The sequence below is a fragment of the Aegilops tauschii genome, chromosome 1, assembly GCF_002575655.3.
Source record: "Aegilops tauschii subsp. strangulata cultivar AL8/78 chromosome 1, Aet v6.0, whole genome shotgun sequence".
NCBI classification, from domain to species: Eukaryota; Viridiplantae; Streptophyta; class Magnoliopsida; order Poales; family Poaceae; genus Aegilops; species Aegilops tauschii.
Window position 1 is genome coordinate 475940211 of NC_053035.3, and position 23263 is coordinate 475963473.

General features: G+C 45.6%; 1 protein-coding gene across 1 annotated transcript; it reads left to right on the forward strand.

The window, feature by feature from the left end:
* Nucleotides 1-21226: 21226 nt before the first annotated feature.
* LOC141039150 (uncharacterized) lies at nucleotides 21227-22237 on the forward strand. Its single transcript, XM_073506460.1, has one exon. It carries the CDS (start codon nucleotides 21227-21229, stop codon nucleotides 22235-22237), a length of 1011 nt encoding a protein of 336 aa, XP_073362561.1.
* Nucleotides 22238-23263: the final 1026 nt, after the last annotated feature.

Genomic DNA, 23263 nt, shown 5'->3' on the forward strand with positions numbered 1-23263 from the left:
AGGAGCCGCTGCCCGAAGCCCCGTAAGCCGCCGCCCGCCGCCCCTCGACGTCGCCCGTCGCCTCCCCGAGCCCCGCCGCCCCTCGCCGCACCCCCCGAGCCCCGCCGGAGCCCGTCCAGAGCCCCGCCGGAGTTGCCCCGACGAGGTAGCCGCAGCCACCGCCGACCGTCCGGTTTTTTTTGAAAAAAACGCCTCGGTTTATTTTTTTCGAAACCCTAGGTTTATTTTTTTATAGATCGGTTTTTTTTGGTTTAATTAATTAGTGAACGTTCACCGATCTGTTCGTTTTAACGAACGTGTTCGTCGGTTAGTCGCTGTTAACGAACGTCCGTTCGTTTAACTGTTCGTCAGTTTTCTTTTTCGTCAGTTTTTCCGCGATTATTCCAGATCGCGATTTCTGATCAAATTTTCGTTCTGGTTTATCTTTTCGCTCGTTTATCGGAATCAGGCGATTCAAGCGCCTAGAGTTTCGTCTCGAAATTCTCTTTCCATTTAACCTACTCAAACAAGTTTTTGCTACTGTAAAATTTGACCTAGATCCAGATTAGTAAACGAAGCTTGTTTCTTTCGCAGTTTGACTTTCGTTGCTTCGTTTGATTTGATTCTTTTTGCAAACCGGAGTTCTTAAGTTGAACTTTCTGGTTAGATCTTTATTTGAGTTTTACCTGTACATTAGATGAGTGCTTATTGTATGCTTGTTTGTTAGCGATAGAGTACCCGGAGTGCGTCGCTTGCTACTTCGAATCTCTAAGTTTCACGGATCATCAGCAAGGCAAGTAACACTTTGATCGTACCTCTTTTACTACCCAGTTTTATTGCATTAGACAAATCCTCAAACATTGCATGGTTAGGATCTAATTAAATTGTGGGTATTGGGAAGTAGTTGAGGTAGTACCTATTATCTGTTTTATTATCAAACCCTTGGGAGTTACTTCTACGTTTGCTTATATTGCTATGCTATGCTAGTAGACGTGGATTGGGTTTGAGTGTATCCATGAAAGATGTGAGATTGTTAATCAACGGTTAACCTTAAGGTGGCAACTAAAACTCACATCTGGGTGTATTGAGGTACCCGGGTATTCCAGGATTGCCTGTTTTTCTAAGTACCGCACCCAGGTTCAAAGGGGTCATGAGATAAATCTTGCTAGAAACTTCCGTGTGCAGCCACAAGCTATTATGGGCTCTAGCATAGTTGATTAAGTTGTGTGAGCTCTTGAAGAGGTAGACTAGCAGATGTAGGGGTTGTAGGTGGTACTGTCTACCCGGAGTAGAGAGTTAACGCTTCTGAAAGACTGTGTCTCGGTCATCCGTTTCTCAAAACACCATGAAGTGCGAGAATCCCAACGGAGGAGATCGAGTCTTGTGGGGAAAAGTGCACAAACCTCTGCAGAGTGTACAATCTAATTATGGTTAGCCATGTCCCCGGTTATGGACATCTTGAGTATCTAGTACTTGGATTATCATGTGAATCTCATCATGTTACTTTAATTAATTTTGTTGGGTTAATGATGATACTTAATTGGGATTGAGAATGCTGTCAACCATTCTCAATGTTTAACAACCACCATGATAGTTAAATAAAATTTATTTCTTTGCAGTAGGGAAAATTTTGGCTTTTCGCAAAACTGTAACCATAGAGCCTTCTACCAGCCATATATGCATGTAGTATAGCATTATTATGTTCATTACTCTCTATGTGTTACATTGCCAGCATATTCCATGTGCTGACCCGTTTCGGGCTACAACGTTTCATGTTGCAGACTTTTCAGACGATGAGTAAGGTGCCTTAGGTCGTGGTCTTATACTCAGTGATGCCGTTGGAGTTGATGGACTCACTTATCTTCCAAGTCTTCCGATGTTATCGTATTTAGATGGCCTTAAGCCATATTTATCATACTTATTCTGTTTTGAGATACTCGTTGTAATAAGTGTGTGATTGCTACTCTGTTATAAATCCTCCATTTGTACCGTGCGTGTCAGCATTACTGATCCAGGGATGACACTGGTGCACAGCAGCACAGACTGTTTGAGGTCTGGTCGCTACATCAAGAGGTAGCATGAGGAGGTTTCTATGGTGGTATGAGAAGCAGAGAGACAAAGGAGGCCACCAATGCTATCTTTCTACTCCCTTCTTCCCGAATTACTTGTCGCTAGAAATGAATGTATCTAGAACTAAAAATACATCTAGGTACATCCAATTTCCACGAAAAGTAATTTGGGATGGAGAGAGTATATTTGTAGTTGATCCCATCTGCCTATATGCATGGTCATTGATGAGATTATCAAATTAGCCATTAATGAACCAATGGCAATTTATCTTATGTTATCTACTGGTATTTTTATTATTTGAATCAAGTATGTTATTGTGATATTTCAGTGTTTCTCATGTGATCTAATTGTTTCTGAGCTGCCCTGTGCGTACTGGTTTGATTGTTTCAACCACAATGTCATCATGACTTTCTCATTCACGCACTTGCATATGCGGTAGTGACATCTTTGTGCCATTTAATGTTTGTTTATGTGGTGTTCAATTCTTTTGGCTGCATAATCATGATTGATCTGTGAGGCTCTATGGTAATTCTAGCAGTTGAAATTTATTTTGGACCTTTAGCCATCCTATATGTTGTACTGGTGCATGCCTGAACCAAAAATTCCCTTGCAGATCTTGGTCTCAAGCCTCACCTTTATTTCTGCAGGTTCCTTCATCACCATGGGTTGCTTATCCATTTTATGTTAATCGGGTTTTAGGGAATTTTTCAATGCCGTTGGCATCCTCTGTTTGCACATTTAGCTTGCTTTTGCTGCTTGTACCATTGCCTAAATCTTCAACTTAACCATCCAATACTTATTCATGTTATCCATAGTATTCCAGTAGAACGCACTATGATCTTTGTCAAAATAGGCATGGTTATACTCTTAAAAAGGTGGTAAAGGCCCATGATGAAAGTGGGTTGACTAGAAGACTAGAAAGCATGTCCCCCGTGGATTGGTGTTTGCGCCTCCAAGGCGCAACAGGGGAGCCCACTTTCTTTTCACTGGGACAAAATTCAGCAGCAAGAAACTTAAGAGGGGTGACAGGGACTGTAACGCCCACGATGCGGCTATATCTCCCACGTGTCGAGGCACGACTTAGAGGCATAACCGCATTGTGGTTTTGTCGCAAGAAGGGTCATCTTCACACAATCCCATGTAATGAACAAGAATGGGATAACGAGAGTTGGCTTACAATCGCCACTTCACACAATACATAAATATAATTCATACATCATCCAAAATCCACACATAGACCGACTACGGTCAAAATCCAAATGAAAATAAGATAACCCCAAATGCTAGATCCCCGATCGTCCCAACTGGGCTCCACTACTGATCATCGGGAAAAGACACATAGTAACGACCACGTTCCTCATCGAACTCCCACTTGAGGTTGATCCCATCATCTGCACTGGCATCGTCGGCACCTGCAACTATTTTGGTAGAATCTGTGAGTCACGAAGACTCAGCAATCTCACACCCGCGAGATCAAGACTATTTAAGCTTATAGGAAAGGATGGTGTAATGAGGTGGAGCTGCAACAGGCACTAAGCATATATGGTGGCTAACATACGCAAATGAGAGCGAGAAGAAAAGCAACGGAATGGTCGTCAACTAGTAATGACCAAGAAGTGATCCTGAACTCCTACTTACGGCATTCATAACTCAAACCGTGTTCACTTCCCGGACTCCGCCGAGAAGAGACCATCACGGTTACACACACGGTTGATGTATTTTACTTGGGTCAAGTGACAAGTTCTCTACAACCGGACATTAACAAATTCCCATCTGCCTCATAACCGCGGGCACGGCTTTCGAAAGATATTACCCTGCAGGGGTGTCCCAACTTAGCCCATCATAAGCTCTCACGGTCAACGAAGGATAAACCTTCTCCCGGAAAGACCCGATCAGTCTCGGAATCCCGGTTTACAAGACATTTCGACAATGGTAAAACAAGACCAGCAAAGCCGCCCGAATGTGCCGACAAATCCCGATAGGAGCTACACATATCTCATTCTCAGGGCACACCGGATGAGCAGTCCGTACAACTAAAACCAATTCTCGAGTTTCCCCAAGGTGGCGCTGCAAAGGGCTCTAGTTTGGACCAGCACTCAGAGGAACACTGGCCCGGGGGTTTAAAATAAAGATGACCCTCGGGCTCTAGAAAACCCGGGGGAAAAAGGCTTAGGTGGCAAATGGTAAAGCCAAGGTTGGGCCTTGCTGGAGGAGTTTTATTCAAGGCGAACTGTCAAGGGGGTCCCATAAATCACTCAACCGCGTAAGGAACGCAAACTCAAGGAACATAATACCGGTATGCCGGAAATTAGGGCGGCAAGAGTGGAACAAAACACCAGGCATAAGGCCGAGCCTTCCACCCTTTACCAAAATATATAGATGCATTAATATAATAAGAGATATTGTGATATCCCAAAGTATCCATGTTCCAACATGGAACCAACTTCATCTTCACCTGCAACTAGCAACGCTATAAGAGGGCTGAGCAAAAGCGGTAACTAAGCCAAACAACGGTTTGCTAGGAAAAGGATGGTTAGAGGCTGACATGGCAATATGGGAGGCATGATATAGCAAGTGGTAGGTAGCGGAGCATGGCAACAGAACGAACAACTAGCAAAGCAAAGATAGAAGTGATTTCGAGGGTATGGTCATCTTGCCTGCAAGGTTCTCAGAGTTGTCGAAAGCTTGATCCTCGTAAGCGTACTCAACAGGTTCCTCGTTCACGAACTCATCTCCCGGCTCTACCCAAGACAAGAACACAAGCAATGGAACCACAATCAATCACGGAAATGCACAAGCAACATGATGCAATACATTAATGATATGCAAGATATGATATGCGATGCGTATGCGTGCTCCGGGAGGAAAATGATGAACAAGGCAGTAACTTGGCAAACCAAGCATGCCACTGGAAAGATGAGATGATTTCGGTCAAAATCGATATAAAGATCACCGGAAACGGATGCACGGTTTGCACATGGCAAGCAAAACAAGAATGACACGAATCTTCGATTAACAGCATGATAGCACTTAAAATGCAACAAGTAACAACGGTACAGCGCTCCAACATAGCAACAAAGTATATGACAGTAATCTACATGAGATGCTTGACAAAATATGAACACTGAGCTATGGCTAGATCACAATATAACAAGCTCAAACAAGCATGGAAAAAGTGCAAAAGATAACAGATTCAGACTTAGTGAAATTACTGGACATGTCTGAAACAGCATCAGGTATCAATGTTCAGAGCACGAAATGAATATGCTACAAGAACTTAACATGGCAAAAAAAGGCATGGCAGTATTATACTAAATGCATATGACAAAAGTCTCTTACTGACCATAAGCCAAAAAGGACCAGAAGATATGATGGCAACTATGTGAACATAGCAAGTTTCGTTAACAGGTTCCAGACTTAGCAGAAAACAGAGCATGGCAGAAACAATAATATGAAGGCATCTTCGTGAGCTTGATGCACTCACTACAAAGCTATGCATGACAAAACAAGCATACCTACAGCAAGATGGCATGTTTAGAAGCTATCCATGACAAGAGAAAGTACATAGCATATATGAAACAACTACAACAAGCTTGGCAAAATTGAATAACACGTAAACAATCTGCCAGAAATATTTTATAGCAAACGTAGAGCAAGATTGAGTCATGCTATGGCACTCCATAATTGCAAACAAGGGCAGGAATGGATCAATTACAACAATAGCTACAAAACATCCTTACTGAACATCTCCAAAATATGCATGGATCTCTCTGTAGCATCAAGTATACATAGCAACAAAATAACAGCAGACAGACTTAGAGAAATTACCAAGTCTCTGAAATCAGAAACATTACGGAGCCTAGTTTGCATGCTTGTGCTAGTCCCCACAGAGATCACAAAAATACATGGCATAAACCACTGGAAAGATGGCATGGCATACAACAAAACACATGTAGAGCTCATGCCCATAAGGTGCACAGATTAAATGCAACAAAAATAACAAATCACCAAGTTCTGCTAAGTAACAGCAGATAACAGCAACTAGCACTCTTGCACCAGAGATTTGGGCATCAAGATGACCTCAAATGAACATAGTGCAATTAAACAAAATGAAGAGCATCACGAGACGAACATTTTGATATATTACACGCGAGAAACAAAGCTATAGGCAGAGAGTTATGATGCGATGAACATAGCAATATACTGCAAAATGCATAGGACTTGGAAATATTTCGGGGGAGATAGAAGTCAACCTCCCGTCGTTGACTGGATCTGGATCGGCCGAAGGAGCTCGGGCTCGTCGCCGGCGACGGGAGAGGAGAAGGAAACGGCGGCCGGCGTCGAGGGAAGAGGCGGTGGCGGCGGACGGCAGAGGAGGAGGCGGCAGCGCGGGGAAGAGGCGGCGCGGCAGCGGCGGGGCTGGCGGAGCACGGCGGTGAGGCGGCGGCGAGGTCGCCGGCCGGCGAGGCGGCGGGGACCGGCGGCGGCACGGGGCGGCGTGCGGGCAGAGGGAGGCGCGCGCAGGGGCGCGGCGTACGGGCCGGGAGGGCCCGCGGCGGGCCTGGCGGGCCGGCACGGTGGAGGCAGCCGGGGCGCTGACGTGGCGGCCTCCGGTTCGCCGGGCGCGGCGGCGGGGAGGTGTCCGGCACGGACCGGACACGTCCGGCGGCGGAGAGGGAGCGGGGCTAGGGTTGGACTGCGAATGTTTTCGGGAGGGGATGCAAATATATAGCTAGAGGGAGCTAGGAGAGTCCAAATGAGGTGCGGTTTTCGCCCACACGATCGTGATCGAACGACCTAGAGCATGGAAGAGAGTTAGGTGGGTTTTGGGCTGTTTAGAGAGGGGTTTATGCTGCACACACAAACGGACTTTGCGGTTACCCGGTTAACCGTTGGAGTACCAAACGACCTCCAAATGGAACGAAACTTGACTGGTGGTCTCCCGGTGGTATACCAAGGCCACTTGACAAGCCTCGGTCTATTCCGAGAACGTTTGACACCCGCTCACGAAAGAAAACAAGAGGGGTGCGCCGGAGGAGATGGGAGCGCCGGATTGCAAAACGGACAACGGGGAAAATGTTCGGATGCAAGAGACGAACACGTATGCAAATGCAATGCACATGATGACATGATAAGGGATGCATGACATGGAAAAAATGCAAAACGACAAACAAAACCCGACCACGGAGGGAATATCATAACACATAGCCGAAAATGGTAAGAGTTGGAGTTACAAATATGGAAAGTTACATCCGGGGTGTTACAGGGACTCCAAGATAAGTAGTGGGGAACAGGCCCAGCTTACATTTTAGAAGATTAGTGAGCAAAGTTTTTCCAGGTTAGGGCAACCCATCACAAGCGCCTAACTCTTACTAAGAGTGATCTTAACACCAGTCATTCATTAAAAGCATAGAAGAATGAACTTTAGGTTCACGAGTTGGAGATCATTTCCCTCCCACACCCCAACCCACCCCCCTCTCTCCTGTAGTTTTTTTCAATCTCAACCAATGTCACACAAAACAAAAATCAAAATAATATAACCAAATCTGCACTTTCTTTTCCTTGTCCTACTCATTCCCCAAAAACAAAAATTAGCGTGCTAACTTGAAATAATCTAAATCAAATCGGTACTTTTTTCTTTGTCCTGCTCATTCCCTTGCTCAATTTGCTTGTTGTTCTTTCACCCGTGCCTATCCGGAATTAGTACGTTCTTGTAGTAGTATGGAAACTAATTCTTTTTTTGTTTGGCACTGATACATGTTACTCACAACTTTACGTTCCCCATATTATGAACAAATACAATATACGACCAGGTGTCCTGCCTAATCCATTAGTGTACATCATTTGATAGTACTACTAATTTTTTTTATGAATGCTACCAAGGATGGGCCATTGACATTGATTGTGAGATTGGATTGGGAAGGCGAGGATAGTGCATGAAGGTCCATTAGATTGTGCATACCTTCACTCTAACACTCGGGTAGTTAGTTAGGCTTTTTATATAAGACTGGTGATGCTACAATTTGGTCACTTTGGTGCTACAAATTATTGCATACATCAAAGTGATGAAAACACTTAGCTTTCGCATGCACATAATGTGGTTATCTTGTTTGGATACGACATTGCTGGTGAGTAGGCAAGCCAACATGGTGTGAGTCCCACTGTCAGCCACTGAACAACAAGGGCTAGGGCGCGTGGCATGTATTTTTGCTAAAAACCCTCTCGCGAGTAGTTAGCTACTTTTTTTTATGAAAGACTCAGTAACACTGGTGGTGCTACAAGTTCATGTCAACTGTCAGTTTGGTGCTACAAGTTATGGCATACAACAAAGTGGTGAATAAACATGGGTTTGAAGTGAACATACTATGCTTATCTCATTTGGATACGACACTAATGCTAAGTAGGCAAGCCAGCTAGCGTAGTGCGTGTCCTGCTGTTGGCCATTTAATGACAAGGGCTAGGGCTGTGGCATGTATTTTTGCAAAAAAATTCTTGCATTGTTTTTCCCATGGAAAAGCCCCAGACACAGGTTAAAATGTATAGCAGTTGGCCGTATGGATCCCATATGTCAGCGGCACACAAATAACGAAAAATGGTGCTGCGGCTGGGACTCGAATGCGAAACCTCCTCACCAGGTCGTGTTTGATGCCTATCGTGGATATGCTTTCAATATATCATTTGAGTCTTAAGCGGGCTGCAGTCCACGTAGCCTACTGTGCAATTCTATTTTTTATGAAACATATGTAAATTATAATTATGTGTTATAAATAATATGTGTGTGTGCGCGCGCGTGTGTGTGTGTTTGTGCGTGTGTGTGTGATATCTTTACTATTAAAGGAGGATCGAACGTCGTGATGGTTCGACCGCCCCTTCTATCGCTGCTATCGATACATCCTCCCACCGCTTCTTTCATCCCCACCCGAAAAAAGGGCAAAAAAAAGACCCATGAGGCCACGACCCCACGCCCACGCAGCCTCCTCATCTCCCGCACCCCATCGCTCCCGATCCCATCTCTCTCCCCGCTCCGGCGCTCCCAAGAAAAGAATTCTCTGACTCTCCCCTTCTCGTCCGCCCCGCCGTGGTCGCAGTCCAGGGCTCCAGGCCGTTGGGAGTAGGATCCAGTCCCATCAACAAATTATCTGCTCCTCCCTCTTATCTGAACCACTTCAGATCGCGTCCAACCATAGGCGAGCTTGGCGGCGGCACAGAAGGAGAGCGCCGGTACATCGGTGCAAGAGGACGTACTGGCCTGGGGGTAGTGTGCAGGTGCAGCCGTACGACTCGGCCATCGGCCATGGCGGATGCGCTGGCCGCCGCGAACGCCAGTACGCCACCGTCGGGATGCCGTTAGGGCGGGGTTCTCTGTGCGACGGAAGGCCGGCGCCGAGTGGTGCGGTGAGTGGCAGGCTTCTAGAGGGCGCCGCGGGTATGACAGCCGGGTGCCGCATGATCACACGTGCTTCTGCTCCGGCGGACAGGCTAGCAGGTCGTGTCCTACTACTTCGTCAGGTTCAGGTACCCTTGATTGATCTAAGAGGTAATTGGTTGGTCAACGATGTTTGATTGATCTAATCAACCTTTTTTTTCTGAAACTGATCTAATTTACCTTGAAATGTCCTAATTTCTGACCAGTCTATTTACTGATAAGGGAAGACTTCTCTTCTTTTAAACTGATCTATTCACTCTTTGATTACAGGAAATCGAACAAATTAAGTAGGATGAAGACATAAACACAAACACGGTAGTAGACTATGAACTGGACAATTCCCTCAAATTCTCCATATTTAGCATGTTCTCTACTCCACATGTTGTTTAAATCAAGCCGTGTCTAACTAGAGATAGAACTTGTCTATTCCAAGCTACATTTCCTTTTATATACAGAATCATTTTTGACATTGGTTTTTGATCTTGCAGGACCAAAGAAACCAATGGTGAGCACATGAAACACAACTACCTCATTTATCAGTGGTTTTCTTACCGAAATCCATGGTGCACATAGACCAATTCAAGCATTTGTAAGTGTTTTATTTTTATTTTCTTACGAATTCAAGCATCAATGTGCATGGTTCTTTCTTCATTTATTTAATCGTCGTTTGCCACTTCAGAAAGCTCTGTAGTTGCTCTGGTTTTCTCGTCGTTCTGCCATTCCAGTACATACGCAAGAGGAGGCAGTACAAGTGACTTCCTCGTCCAGGCTCCTCAAGTATAGTAACTCAGGCGGGACACCCCACTCCAGAGTGGCAGCGACCTTGAGTCCGGCAGAGTCCACAGGCTGCAGACACACCAATTCGCATATGAGGAGCTGGAGGAGCCCACCGGCGGCTTCAGCGACACGTGAGACGCGAGAGCTCGGCGGCCAGCGACGGCTGTGGCACCATGCATGTACAAACGTACATAACAGGCACGCTCGCGCTATTTCCTTGGGAGTTTGACATGGATCAACATGCCGACGACAAAGGATTTTGTATGTGGTGTTCAGGATAACTGCAGGACAGGCGGGTAGTGGTGGTGAAGCGGCTGTACGACAACAGCTGCTGGCACGTGCAACAGTTCATGAACTAGGCAACGATCCTGTTGCAGCTGCACCACCTGAACCTCGTCATCTTCTACGGATCTTGTCACAGCTGCACCACCTGAACCCATAGATTAAAATAGCCCACGAAATAGCCGCGATAGCTGCCCGGAAGCCTCGCCGCTACGCTATGGCTGCTGCCGCGAAATCCTCCACATATCCCTATAAATGGCTCAACAATCAACAAATCCCTCCAGAATCATCTCCCCCACCAGAAAAATTTCCGCTATTTGCCGCGATTGCCCGCTACGGCGGCCGCTATAGCTGCTGGGAGAGGCCGCCGCGAAATCGTTTCTTCCGCGATTTTAATCTATGCCTGAACCTCATCATCTTCTACGGCCGCACGTCCAGCCGCAGCAGTTAGCTGTTGCTGGTGTACGAGTAGATGCCTTATAGCACTGTGGCCGACCACTTGCACGGCCACCGCGCGGTAGTGCTGCCATCGAGGCAGCTGCAACGCTAGCCTATCTCCACCCCATCGAGCCTCCTATGGTGCACCGTGATAAGACTACCAACATCCTCCTCGATGCCGAATTCCACGTCAGGTGGTCGAGTTTGGCCTCTCCCGGCTCTTCCCGGCGCCGCGGGGCATGCCAGGGTACGTGGACCGGGGTACCCCCCCCCCCCCCCCCCTCCCTCTCCTTAGCTCAGGGTAAGGAGTGAGAAGTTGCGCATCTATGTGTGCCTCTGTAGAAATCTTAGGTATAGTTTTGTAAACATGAAATTTGAGTAGACACATAGGCCAAATGAAACACTAGAATAGAACGTCGTGACAATGCCAGAAGTTAGAAATGGAATTTCCTATGTGGCCGAAGAATGTAACTCCGTGGAAGGTTGGATTTTGGAATAATTATCCTAGATAGATGTTGTAATAGGAGAAATACCGGCCCGGTAAACACCAATTTAGCATTAGCCATGCATGCCTTTGAATATAATTGCTGTTGCTTTCTTGTACTGTTTTGTGTTTTCAGCTAACATGTGAAAACAATGTATTATTTAATACATAGGTTCCAATATATTCTGAATCTTAATGTTGAAAATGTCGTGTTTCAAATTTTGCTTCACTTCTTGCTCGGTTAGTGTGCTTTATATCTCTGATCTTCTATTACCTTTTTCGTTTCACATTTTCACACTCTATCTTGTGTAGCTTGTATCTGATAGCCGTCAGGGAAGGTAATACGTCCTTTTGTCAGATATTGGACGAACTAATTCCATGTTGTTTTTCAGTGTGTGCATCTGCAGTAATGTTATATGCAGTCAGATATTTCATGGTGGCAGGAGGAAGATCCTGGATGAGTTGAACCCTTAGCATGCAGTAGATATTGAAATTTTGGAATGCATGCAAGTCACATCAGCTCATGTACTGGGAACATACACAAGGTTTTCTGTGTGGAAGTATTCAGAATTTACATTGTATCCTTGAAGTTATTGGTCTATCTATCCTCTATTTATCTATATTTCATTTTGCAAAACCAAAAGTAGAGCCAAACATTGTACCAGCTTCGGAAAGTGGGACATCATAAATTCCAAAACCAAATTCATGTTCTCAAATAGAAGTTTAGGAATGCTAGAGCATGCAAGTTTTGTGTTATTAACATAAGGTTGATTGGTCTGATAAATTTGCAAATAAAAAAATTAGACATGGAGGTGTCCGCATATTTGTGGTAAACCTGCTCTGAAGAAATATTTCTTTATTAGTTTTCAATGTGGAGTGGGGAATCCCTTGCTAACCTCTTTTATCATACTCATTTTATGTTGCTAATTTTTCAGTTAGTGTACATGGTAGAACATGTTGGAGTTTGAGGAATGATGCATCCATGGTCAAGTTTATTCTATAGACTTGCTTAAGTTAAAACAAATATTCCAAGGCGATGGAAGGGCGAGACGACAGATTTGTTAAGCGGCAGCAAGGCTACAGCAAGGGTAGATGAAATTGAATGAATGTGCATGCGAACAGGGTGGAAGTTACCACTTGAAGCAGATATGGTTGTTAAAGAGACACGATGAGTGTGGTACAATGGATGGAATCAACATGTTGTCTTGTTTGACACACTTCTTGGAAGAACAAAAATTTCGATTAATATTTTTTGCCATTCCGTGGCAACGCACGGGTACTCAGCTAGTGATTCTTAAGTGGGCTGCAGTCTGTGGAGCCGTTTTTGCAGTGCCTTTTTTAGAAATTTATAAAATGTAGTGTAAAGGGTAATCGACTCTTTTATAATCATGTGGTGCGGGTTCCGCTGTATTATAATCATGTGTTATCTATTACCTTATCTATTAATAAAGTAAGGCGCTGCATTGGGCCAATTTGCTCGTACAGTTTTATTTTAGGCTATGCGTGTAGGTCCGTTTCGTTCGCAAGGCACATTAAGTCTCGCGTCGAAGGCTACAACATGGGGCCGGCCCAATGGCGCATATTTTTGAATAAGACGAGTTTAAAATTCATGCGAGCTCGAGGGATCAATCCTGCAATCTCATGATTGCCAGGCGGCATCACTAACCACTGCGCTAAGCTTGAGTTAACGTACAATAGGTAAGGCACGACCTATTAGAAGGGAAAGAGCCGGCTTGGCGTGCTACGCGCCGGCCTGCGGATCTTTTTAAAAGATCCACCGCCTTGCGAGCCGTCTGATCCAACGTATTATCCATCTTTGCAACTTGAGTATTGGTTTATACACAACGAAGACTATTGCAATAAGAGCTTTGTTTTAGAAATACATCGGTGATTATTGCAATAAGAGCTTTGTTTCAGAAACATTGATGACGTTGCAAAGCATCACCTTGTATGATCATTTTTGCAACAAGAGTTTTGTTCCCAAAACACCATTGACTATAGCAATAAGAGCTTTGTTTCTTCAGAAACATGACGTGCAAGGCTGGGGCGGATCCAGCACGGAGGACTCTCCGACACCAACAACGGCGACGGAGAGGCCGTTGGCTGCGCCATGCGCCGCTGGAACGACAATCGGGTCATGCGGATCTCAGTCGCCGACGTCGCGTGACGGCTCGCCCGATCAAAATGCAGGGAGGAGAGATGTGAGCGACGGAGCAGCTGCCTGCCCGGGCTCGACAGGTGAGGCGTCGAAGAAATAAAGAAGGGATGGAAGTGGGGCGGCGAAGGCCGGCCTAGCCGGCAAACGGCGACTGCCGGAGCGAGCCGGCGGCAAGCACTGGCGCGCGGCGAGCGTTTCCTTGCGGTGCTAATTCAGGACGAAAGATCGAGGAATATGGGGATGACGTACGAGACAGTGTGGTTGCAAAAAGCGTGGCGCTGGGATCCACAGGGGATGCGTGCCGTTTAATCGAGACGGCGACCGCCAGCCTGATTATCAACCGACTGACCAGAAGCTTTTCCTTCTTCTTTTTCTTTGATTTTTTTCTTTGGTTTCCAACGCTTGTTTCGTTTTCTTTTGTTTCTTTTTTTCATTTTTTCTTTGGTTTTTTATTTCCTTTTTTCTTCTCCATTTTTTGTTCGGGTTTCTTTTTTCTTCTCTATTTTTGTTTTCCTTTTCAGGTTTTCATTTTTTTTTGGTTTTTCTTTGTTTCTTTTAGTTTTTCATTCCACATTCTTATATACACGATCAATATTTTTTCAAATACTTGTTCAACACTTTTCAAATAGGTGTTCAACATTTTTCAAACACTTATTCAACATTTTTATATACATGATCAACATTTTATCAAATACTTGTACAACATTTTACGAATGCTTGATTAACATTTTTTAAATCCTTGTTCAACATTTTTCAAATACATGTTCAGCATTTTTTGAATGCTTGATTAACATTTTTGAAATGCTTGATTAACATGTTTCAAAATGCTTGATTAACATTTTCAAATGCTGATTCAACATTTTTCAAATACTTTTTCAACTTTTTTGAATGCTTGATCAACATTTTTCAAATACTTATTCAGCATTTCTCTGAATGCTATATTAACATTTTTTAAAATACTTGTTCAACATTTTTTTCAAATACTCGTTCAACATTTTTTCCGAATGCTTGATAAAAAATTTCAAATACTCGTTCAACATTTTTCAAATACTTATTCAACATTTTCCAAATGTTTTTTGTAGAATTTTTTGTAATATATATATTTATTTATTTAAAATAATTTAAAGTATAAACAAAAGTAAAAAACAAATAACGAAACCAGAAAACATAAAACGTAAAACATAAGAAAAAAACAGGCTGTGGACTCGCTCGCGCGTGGGCCGGCCATCTGGGCTCCTCCCGACGCGAGGCTGTCCCCTGTGGTCGCTTAAAGCGAGAAATAGGGGTGCCCCTGTTCTTTGTCGCCTGTCCCCCTATGCAAGCCTAGTGCTGCGCTAAAAAGCCCAACAAAGCCACGTTAATTTTTGTCTTCTATCATAATAGTGTTTTTTTTCGTCCCCGCATGTTCTGTTTTATTTTTGTGCCAAAAATTATTTGACCACGTGTAATTCGAATTCCAGACTTTCACTTCCTATCCCATTGGGACCAACCAATTGAGCTAGACTTGCACTATGTTGAGAAGAGGATCCTTACGTTTAATATGGGCTAGATTCGGCAGAATACCCTATTTGACGCGTCTTGCGTCAAGTAGACAGGGCTTTCGCAAGGGGCGCACATGCCTGAACCTGCCCGTTTTCGTTTTTTTGCTTCCTTTTCTGTTACCATTTTCTTTTTATTTTATTCTTGTTTTCAAGTTTACTTTTCTTCTTTCAAAATCTTTTCTGAAATATAAAATATGTTCACATTTTCTAAAATTTGTTAAAAATTATAAATTCCTGCTTTCCAATTTTGTTCTGGGATTTCAAGAACTGATTAGAAATTGGAAAACTGTCAAGAATTACAAAAATATTCACTTGTTAAAACAACGAAAATTTAAAAAAAATCCCCATTTTATAACTTTTGTTGATGTATAAAAAAATATTTGTGTTTTCAAAATTGGTTCAGGATTATAAAATTAGTCACGGTTTCAGAATTTTCTTATCTATATTAAAAAATGATCGGTATCTTGAAAAATTGTTGCCATGTTCGATTTTTATAAACATTCAAAACTAGTCAGAAATTATGAAAAAATGGTCGCTTTTCCAAACATTTGTTTGCAATTTCAATATTTTGCTCGAATTTTGGAAATTCGTTCATGATTTTTTTTTCAAGTGTTAAGTTTTAGCACTGCATTTAGTTCTTTAACCCACGCGCTTTACATTTGTCACTAGAGATCGATAGCCGCAGTTGCTAGCAGCACGCGTGCAATAGTTTCTTTTTCCTGATAAAATACGCGACGTTAGTGGGCGGTCCCAAGTTTGATCCCAGCAGGCGCGCTCCTTTTTGGGTATTTCTCGACCTCGGGCCAGCCTAGGTCGGCGGCCCCTTATGCGGCCGATTGATAGATTGGGCCTCTACGCGGGCTTCTCAGCACTCTTGGTAAGTTTCAATTTTGTTTAAGAAAACGTATTGTTTGTTACCCCTACAAAAAACACATATCGTTTATTAATAATGCCACATGGCTTTTTTACATCAAATCGCACCAACTTATATACGCTCGACGTGCGATAATCAACAAGCCAAGGCATCAACAAGCAGAGGGTGAAGCATCGATTGAACGTAAAGGCATTGAGTGTGAGACAGTATGTTTGTGCTGTGGGAGACTAGATGAGGATGGTGGGCACTTATTTATAAGACATGCAAAGAAAATCTACGAAGCATGCTTTGGCAGTGATGGAAAACGAGGATGGTGTGTGGTGGGAGACTAGATGAGCATGGTGGGCACTTATTTGTGAGACATGCAAAGAAAATCTACAGGCGATGAGGGCTCAAATTTTTAGCGACATTGCTGAGCCTGTTGGGTGGTTCCAGGTGAAACAAGCACCGCTTGGGTGCGGGCTGCGTCATGCTAATGAAAGAAAGATGTGCATGCGTAAGGAAAATCAAAATTAAGCCTGCCTATAAATACAATGGGAAAATAGGCTGCACTGCAGTAATTTTTTAATCCTTCTGATGGTACAAATTATTAGTCCGGTTTTATAAGAGGAGAAAAACGCACCAATTGATCAGCTTTTGATGATATGCATTCTTCTATACCTCCGTGCTCGTCTCCCTATCGTATTTGGATGCTGTCCTGCTGCGCTGATGGACGTTTTGATGGACACACCAATTTCTCTCTCTTAGAGCATCTACAATCGGACCCCTCGTATCCATTTCAAACGCCCAAGCAGGCCGTCCGTCAATGACCGGTCAAAAAAATGCGACCCAATTAGACCCCTCATATCCGTCTTAAACGCCCGGACTGACCGACACCTCTCATATCCATCTCAAATATGAGGACGACATGAGGGCTTGCGGACGCGCCCGGGCACGCGCGGTCAGTCCGGCCGCCACGTATGACGCGACACCACCCGGACCACATTTTCTCTTTTTTTATTCATTCTATTCTTTCTCTCTCTTCTTCACCAATCACGTGCAAGTGACCGGACATATGAAAAATATAAGAAGTACAACTGCGCGAACGAAAAAATATGGGCTGAAAACGGATACGCCCGGCCACTGACCGGGCACGTCCGTGAGCGTTTGAGGAGTTAAATTAGAGACACGTGGTTGAAGATGCTCTTACAAGGTTGATGCATTTCTTTATGTGTGCATGCATCAAGTTTAGATGAGACAGGGATGCTGACGATCAAGCTCGTCACGTTGGAATTGATCACATTGATTGTGAATAGATGGGCAACGTAACCACCATCAGCAATGGTGTCAAACGGATCATAACAGATGGATTGCTTGGTCCGCTCAAGAAATATTGTTTTCTCATGTTGCAACGCACGAGCACATTTGCTAGTAAATACTACCTCCGTTCCTTTATATAAGGTGTATTTGTTTTTTTTATAAAATTCTACAATGTAAGGTGCATTTGTTCTAATTTTTCGTAATTTCAATCTTGGCCCTCCAGAAAAAAGAAAGTACTTTCCCCCTGATTGCATGTATCTCTTTGTAGAGAAAGAAAAGGAAACTATCTCTCTCCCGATTGTGTGTATCTTTTTCTTTCCTAGCCTAAATGATTTATTTGCCGCTAATTTACAAATTAGAGAAGGGCAATTTTGTACATAATTATGTTCCTTGGTCACCGTGCTGAAAATAATACACCTTAGATAAAGGAATGGAGGAAGTAATATATATCACGTAAGGGCATCTTTAACGGCAACCCACAAATTTTCTCCCGTATCCCTCCGCGGATAGGGGGACCAGTTCGCGGACATGGAAATGGAAGGCCATCATCCAACACTGCCCGCATACATTAGGTCAACAATTCAAACTAATTAGATGAAATTTGATCAAACCGGACGATTTCATTGAAGTTTGGACATAATTTACATAAAATATCGATATTTTGACCGTTTAACAAAAAAACTAAAAAATAGCCTAAACCCTACACCAGACGACCACCTCGTACGCGTGGCCATCCTGCCCTTCCGCGTGCGCCGTCTCCCTCGGTACCCTCGTCGTCATCATCGCTGTCGTAGTGGTGGTCGCGGGCGGCAACTCCTATTTAACGGCGAGGCGGTGGCAGTGTGGCAGCGACGATGGCATGTCCATGCGACCGTACCGGCTCCTTGGCGGGAACGACGGCTCCTCCTTGACCCAGCATCCGATCTGGACACGGCGGCGGTGTAGGGGTGAGGCCGGCTCCTCCTTCACGCGGCGTCCGATCTGAACGCCACGGTTGTGCTGGGGCGAGGCCGGCTCCTCCTTCACAGGACGGAGAGGGGACGTGGGCTCGCGCTTCATGGGGTGGTGCGGTGGGGACGACGGCTCCTCCTTCACGCGCGTTGACGATGGCGGCGATGGGCCCATGTAACGGAGAGACCGCTCTGCCATCATCTCGATCCGACGGACGAAATATCCGTCTGTTAGAGCGGCCTCCTTGAGGAGTCGGGACGGCTGCTGCGGCGGCGCCCGGTCGTCCTCGTCACCGGAGGAGATGAATACCTCCTCCTTGGTGGAGGAGCCGGCCGCCGTGGGCACCGACAGGGCGGGAGAGCGTGGGTGACGGTGCCAAGAACCGCCAGGGGAGGAGCTTCCGTTTACTCACCTGCCGATGCGGAGCACCACGACTTCGGCATCAACTCAGCTGGGGGCGAAGAGGAGGGGCTCGGGCATGGATACGGGGGAGGGAGGGGACCGTTGCTCCGGGAGGGGGAGTGCAGCTCTATACATCGCCGGCGCACGGCTTAAATAGCCGCGGCGAGGCCCAGGCGAAGGGGCGGTCAGCCCGCTTTAATGCGGTGTAGCGGTTGGAGGTGGTTCCTCGAGACGCGCCATCCACATTTAATCGGCGACGCCTGAGAGGTCACGTCCGTCAGTGCCGCCCTCCCGTCTGGTCAGATCGTGCATCAATGTCGGCCGTTGCATGCTCTGGGCCAGCATGAATACGGCGCAACAAGCGGTGCAGCGCATGGGATTGAAAGCACGGGAGGGGCAGGTGGGGGTTTTTGGGTGGGCCAGCCTAGTCAGAAGCGGACGTGGGAGCGGTCCGGACTTCTGCAAAGCCCCACGTTTGTCTCGAGTTTGCGGGAGAAAATACGTCTGAACCGCACTACAGACCGGACCGTGCCCCGGAGGGATGCGGAAGGTTTGAGGTCCACGTTGGAGATACTCTTTTATAAAATGTAGCTAATCGACGGGCTAGAAAGAAAGACGGGCAAACCCGGCCGTGCATACTGTGGAGGATGCAAGCGCCTCCACGTAGCATCGCCTCCATGCGAGCTTGGGCCTTGGGCGCACGCACGCACGCACACGTCGTCGTCGGTGTAGGTGCTGCGCATGTACGAAGATTTGGAAGCCATGGTGATCCGGACGGTTGGTTGTCCCGTCGCACGGTCTGGAGGAGCCCGGGCACCCGGCCGGACGGGCCACCACGCAGCGTGTGAATCTACGTGAGTCCGGACCATGCACAGTCCAGGCTCCCGGTGGGTAGGGTACTCCCTCCGTCTTAAATACTCGTATAAGTTTTTTAGAAATATAAACTACATATAAAGCAAAATGAATAAATTTACAATTTAAAATATATCTATATACATGTGTATGCAGTTTTTATTGAAAAATCCTATTTAGAAATGGAAGGAGTAGATATACACATATACACTGTGTGTGCATATAAATTAGGAAACAGAGTCGATACATACATACATACATACATGCATACATACATACATACTTGAGATGACAAGGAAGACGGACTGACATGTCATCATGCGCATTTGTTTCACCCTGAGTGTGTTGGGAAGGGGACAGGACGGGAGGGAGGGAGACACGCCGAGGATAAGCAGGAAGCGTGCGTACGCTGGGAAAAGATAGAGCCAGAAATGCATGCATGCATGGGCGGAAGGAAGTGAAGCACCTACCGCTACGTACGTAGTACTACACTTGGCGCTACGTTGACATCACCAGTTTTGTTACGTTGGAGAGCTGCCAAGGCGGCCGGGGAGTGTGCCCGGCCGGCCGGCCGCCCGACACTTGTCCTGGCACCTAGGAGGAAACGGCCCCGGGGCAAGGGGTCGGTGGTCGACACTTGGTGTGCCAACCGGATTAGATCGACATGCATGGGGTCGACGACCGATGTGACCCCTGCACGGCAGGGCTATAGCCTGGCTATCGTGGATGTCATGTGTATATCCATTGAGGACTTCAATGCGTGTGTCTAGGACTATCCTTTGGATGCTCACGACATGCATGTATATGTATGGTTGGGGTATGGTTGTAGGTCTTCTTGTTGTGTGGGTCATATGGGTGCGTGTGTGTGGACAAATAAGGATTTGACCAGTTAAGCGTCTGCTTTTCTTATTTAAATCACAGTTGATCCTTTTAATTGTCGGATCTTCTTAATACATTGGTTCACGCTTTTTAATTTCTCATGATCTCTTCTTTACACGATAATCGCGTTGTGTTCTCTTCTATTAAAATTTTGTTTTGTTTTCTCGTCCATGGATGAACACCCAACTCTGGTTGTCAACTGTTGCCGCTCTTATAGAACACGGTGCACTGGATAGCTTGGGAAAAGCTTGTTCTGCCAAAAGCGCAAGGAGGACTTGGGTTCAGGGACATGCATAGTTTTAACATGGCGATGTTGTCTCGACAGGCATGGAGGCTTATACAACAGCCTGACACTCTATGCGGCCGACTCCTAAAAGCTCGGTATTTCCCCAATACCCATGCTCTAGCTGCTGAGCCGAAGGACGGCATCTCATACGCATGGAGAAGCATGCTGCGAGGGCTTGGTCTTGTCCGCGAAGGATATATATGGCGTATAGGAGATGGTGTCGATGTTAAAATCTGGTCGGATCCATGGATCCCTCGTCCATGGTCCAGAACCGTAAACACACCGAGGGGAAACAATCTGTTGGAGAGGGTCAGCGATCTAATCAACCCAGCCACTGGACGGTGGGATGTGCAGCTTGTACGGGACACGTTTTGGGCGGATGACGCATGTCTTATACTCCAGATACCGTTGAGAGAGGGTGTGCACGACTTCATTGCCTGGCAGTTTGACAGCAAGGGGGCTCATTCAGTCAAGAGTGCTTATAAACTCTATGAGGTAAAAAGGCAGAAGAAGAATGGAGGGCAAGGGATGAGCAATCATGCACCGGGGAATCTGGATTCTTGCAAGGATGATTCGTGGAAGAGGATCTGGAAGCTACCATGTCCAAGAAATGTGCAGATGTTCACATGGAGAGTGAAGCATGAGTCATTAGCACTCCTGACTAACATGCACAAGCGAGGGCTGAAGGTGGAGAGCACGCGCTGCTTATTTTGTGGACGGGCTGATGAAGATGGAGCTCATCTCTTCATTAAGTGCAAGGCAGTCAAGGAGGGGTGGAGGGAACTGGCGCTCGAGGGTGAAAGAATTAAGCTTGAACAGATTCCATCCGTGCATGCGATGCTGGACTTTTTGTGGGGAGTAGATGAGAAGAAACGCATGCACATTCTAACCTACTGGTGGCATTGGTGGAGTGTGCGCAACAAGCTGAGGAAAGGGGAGCCCGTAGCGCCGGCAAAAGAAATAGCGAGGCGAACACGCAGTGCTGTCATGGAATATATGCAAGTCTATATCAACTCACCAAAGAAAGCCTGTCTGGACAAATGGACTGCCCCGTCCGATGAGATGCTGAAAATCAACGCGGATGGATCATTTGCTCCGGGAGAAGGACATGCGGGGTGGGGCGTGGTGGCGAGAGACTCGGCGGGGAATATTGTGGCAGCCAGGGCTGGACGACAAGATCATATACAGGATGCCTTTGCGGCGAAGGTTGCTGCACTGTCAAATGCCGTGGCCCTTGCAGCCGACCTGGGGTGCCTGAGAGTCAACTTCGAGACGGACTCACAACTGTTAGTTGAAGCTATGGACTTCAGGAAACCAGACTCGTCAGCAGCGGCAGTCATTGAAGATACCAAGTTTCAGTTAAAAATGTGGTTCTCTAAGCATACAATTTCTGTTTGCCGCCGTAGTGCTAATGCCGTAGGGCATGAGTTAGCCAATACTGGCCGTTTGTACCCAGTAGAACATGTCATGCACTGGGAGTCTGATGTACCAGCCCATGTGGCTGCTTGTGCCTCGAGCGATATGCCTGAGCACCGTTAAGTTATAAAGCTTTGCTTTGATCTAAAAAAAAAAACTGTTGCCGCTCTTATGACAACAATATTGTACGGCTTCGAGGTTTCTTCTCTCAACTCCACTAATGTTACAACCATTATGTCATTGGACGGCTCCACCTCGAAACCCAAACCACTCGACAAGGGCTCTTCTTGGTCCTGTCTAGCTCAGAATCCATCGACCGTGTTAGGTTGATATATCAACTCGATCAAAATCAAGACAGAACCACAACAAATATACGGTACTACACTCTCCGTTCACAAATACAAGATGTTCTAACTTCTTTGTAAAATGAATGCATATAGACACATTTTAGCATGTCTGTTCACTCATTTCTATCCGTATGTAATTCATATTAAAATACACAAAACATCTTATATTTTGAACAGAGGGAGTAATACCTAAACTAGCCACTAATGGATATTGATATATCAACTCTAGATAGAAACATAAGGAAAAATACATTTCACCCACCTAAGAACTTTTACTTGCTCACATTAAATTGGAACCGCTCAGTAGGAAGCGACCTTGAATTTGATGCTTGTTTCTCCGGATTATGCGCGTGCAAAACAAGCATGCAGTTTCTATATGCATACACAGTTGCACACATTGGGCTGGCATCGATCCATGGATCAGACTGTACTGTGTTTATCTACAAGAAAAATGCATGAGCGCCATATGATGCAACACCGACGTGAGGATCGGTGACGTATCACGCAGTAAGTACATGTAAGCAAAGTTTGTCAACGAAGCTATTTGCTATGCACTAGGTAGGCGGCTAAAAATAGAAACCGATCGATCAAGTGGCACACGACGCGGCTAGCAGGGCTGACATACGTGCACTGCTGTCATTGAGGCTGACATACGTGCTGGACATCACTGTTCTTGTGTTTCTTTCGGAGTGATGAGCTTTGTCTCCTGATAACGTTTTCATGATAAACATGTCGGGTTCCCCCACCCCACCCACTTTTTGAGAATAATAAAAAGTGTTCATTGACTAGTGCTGATCCGCCA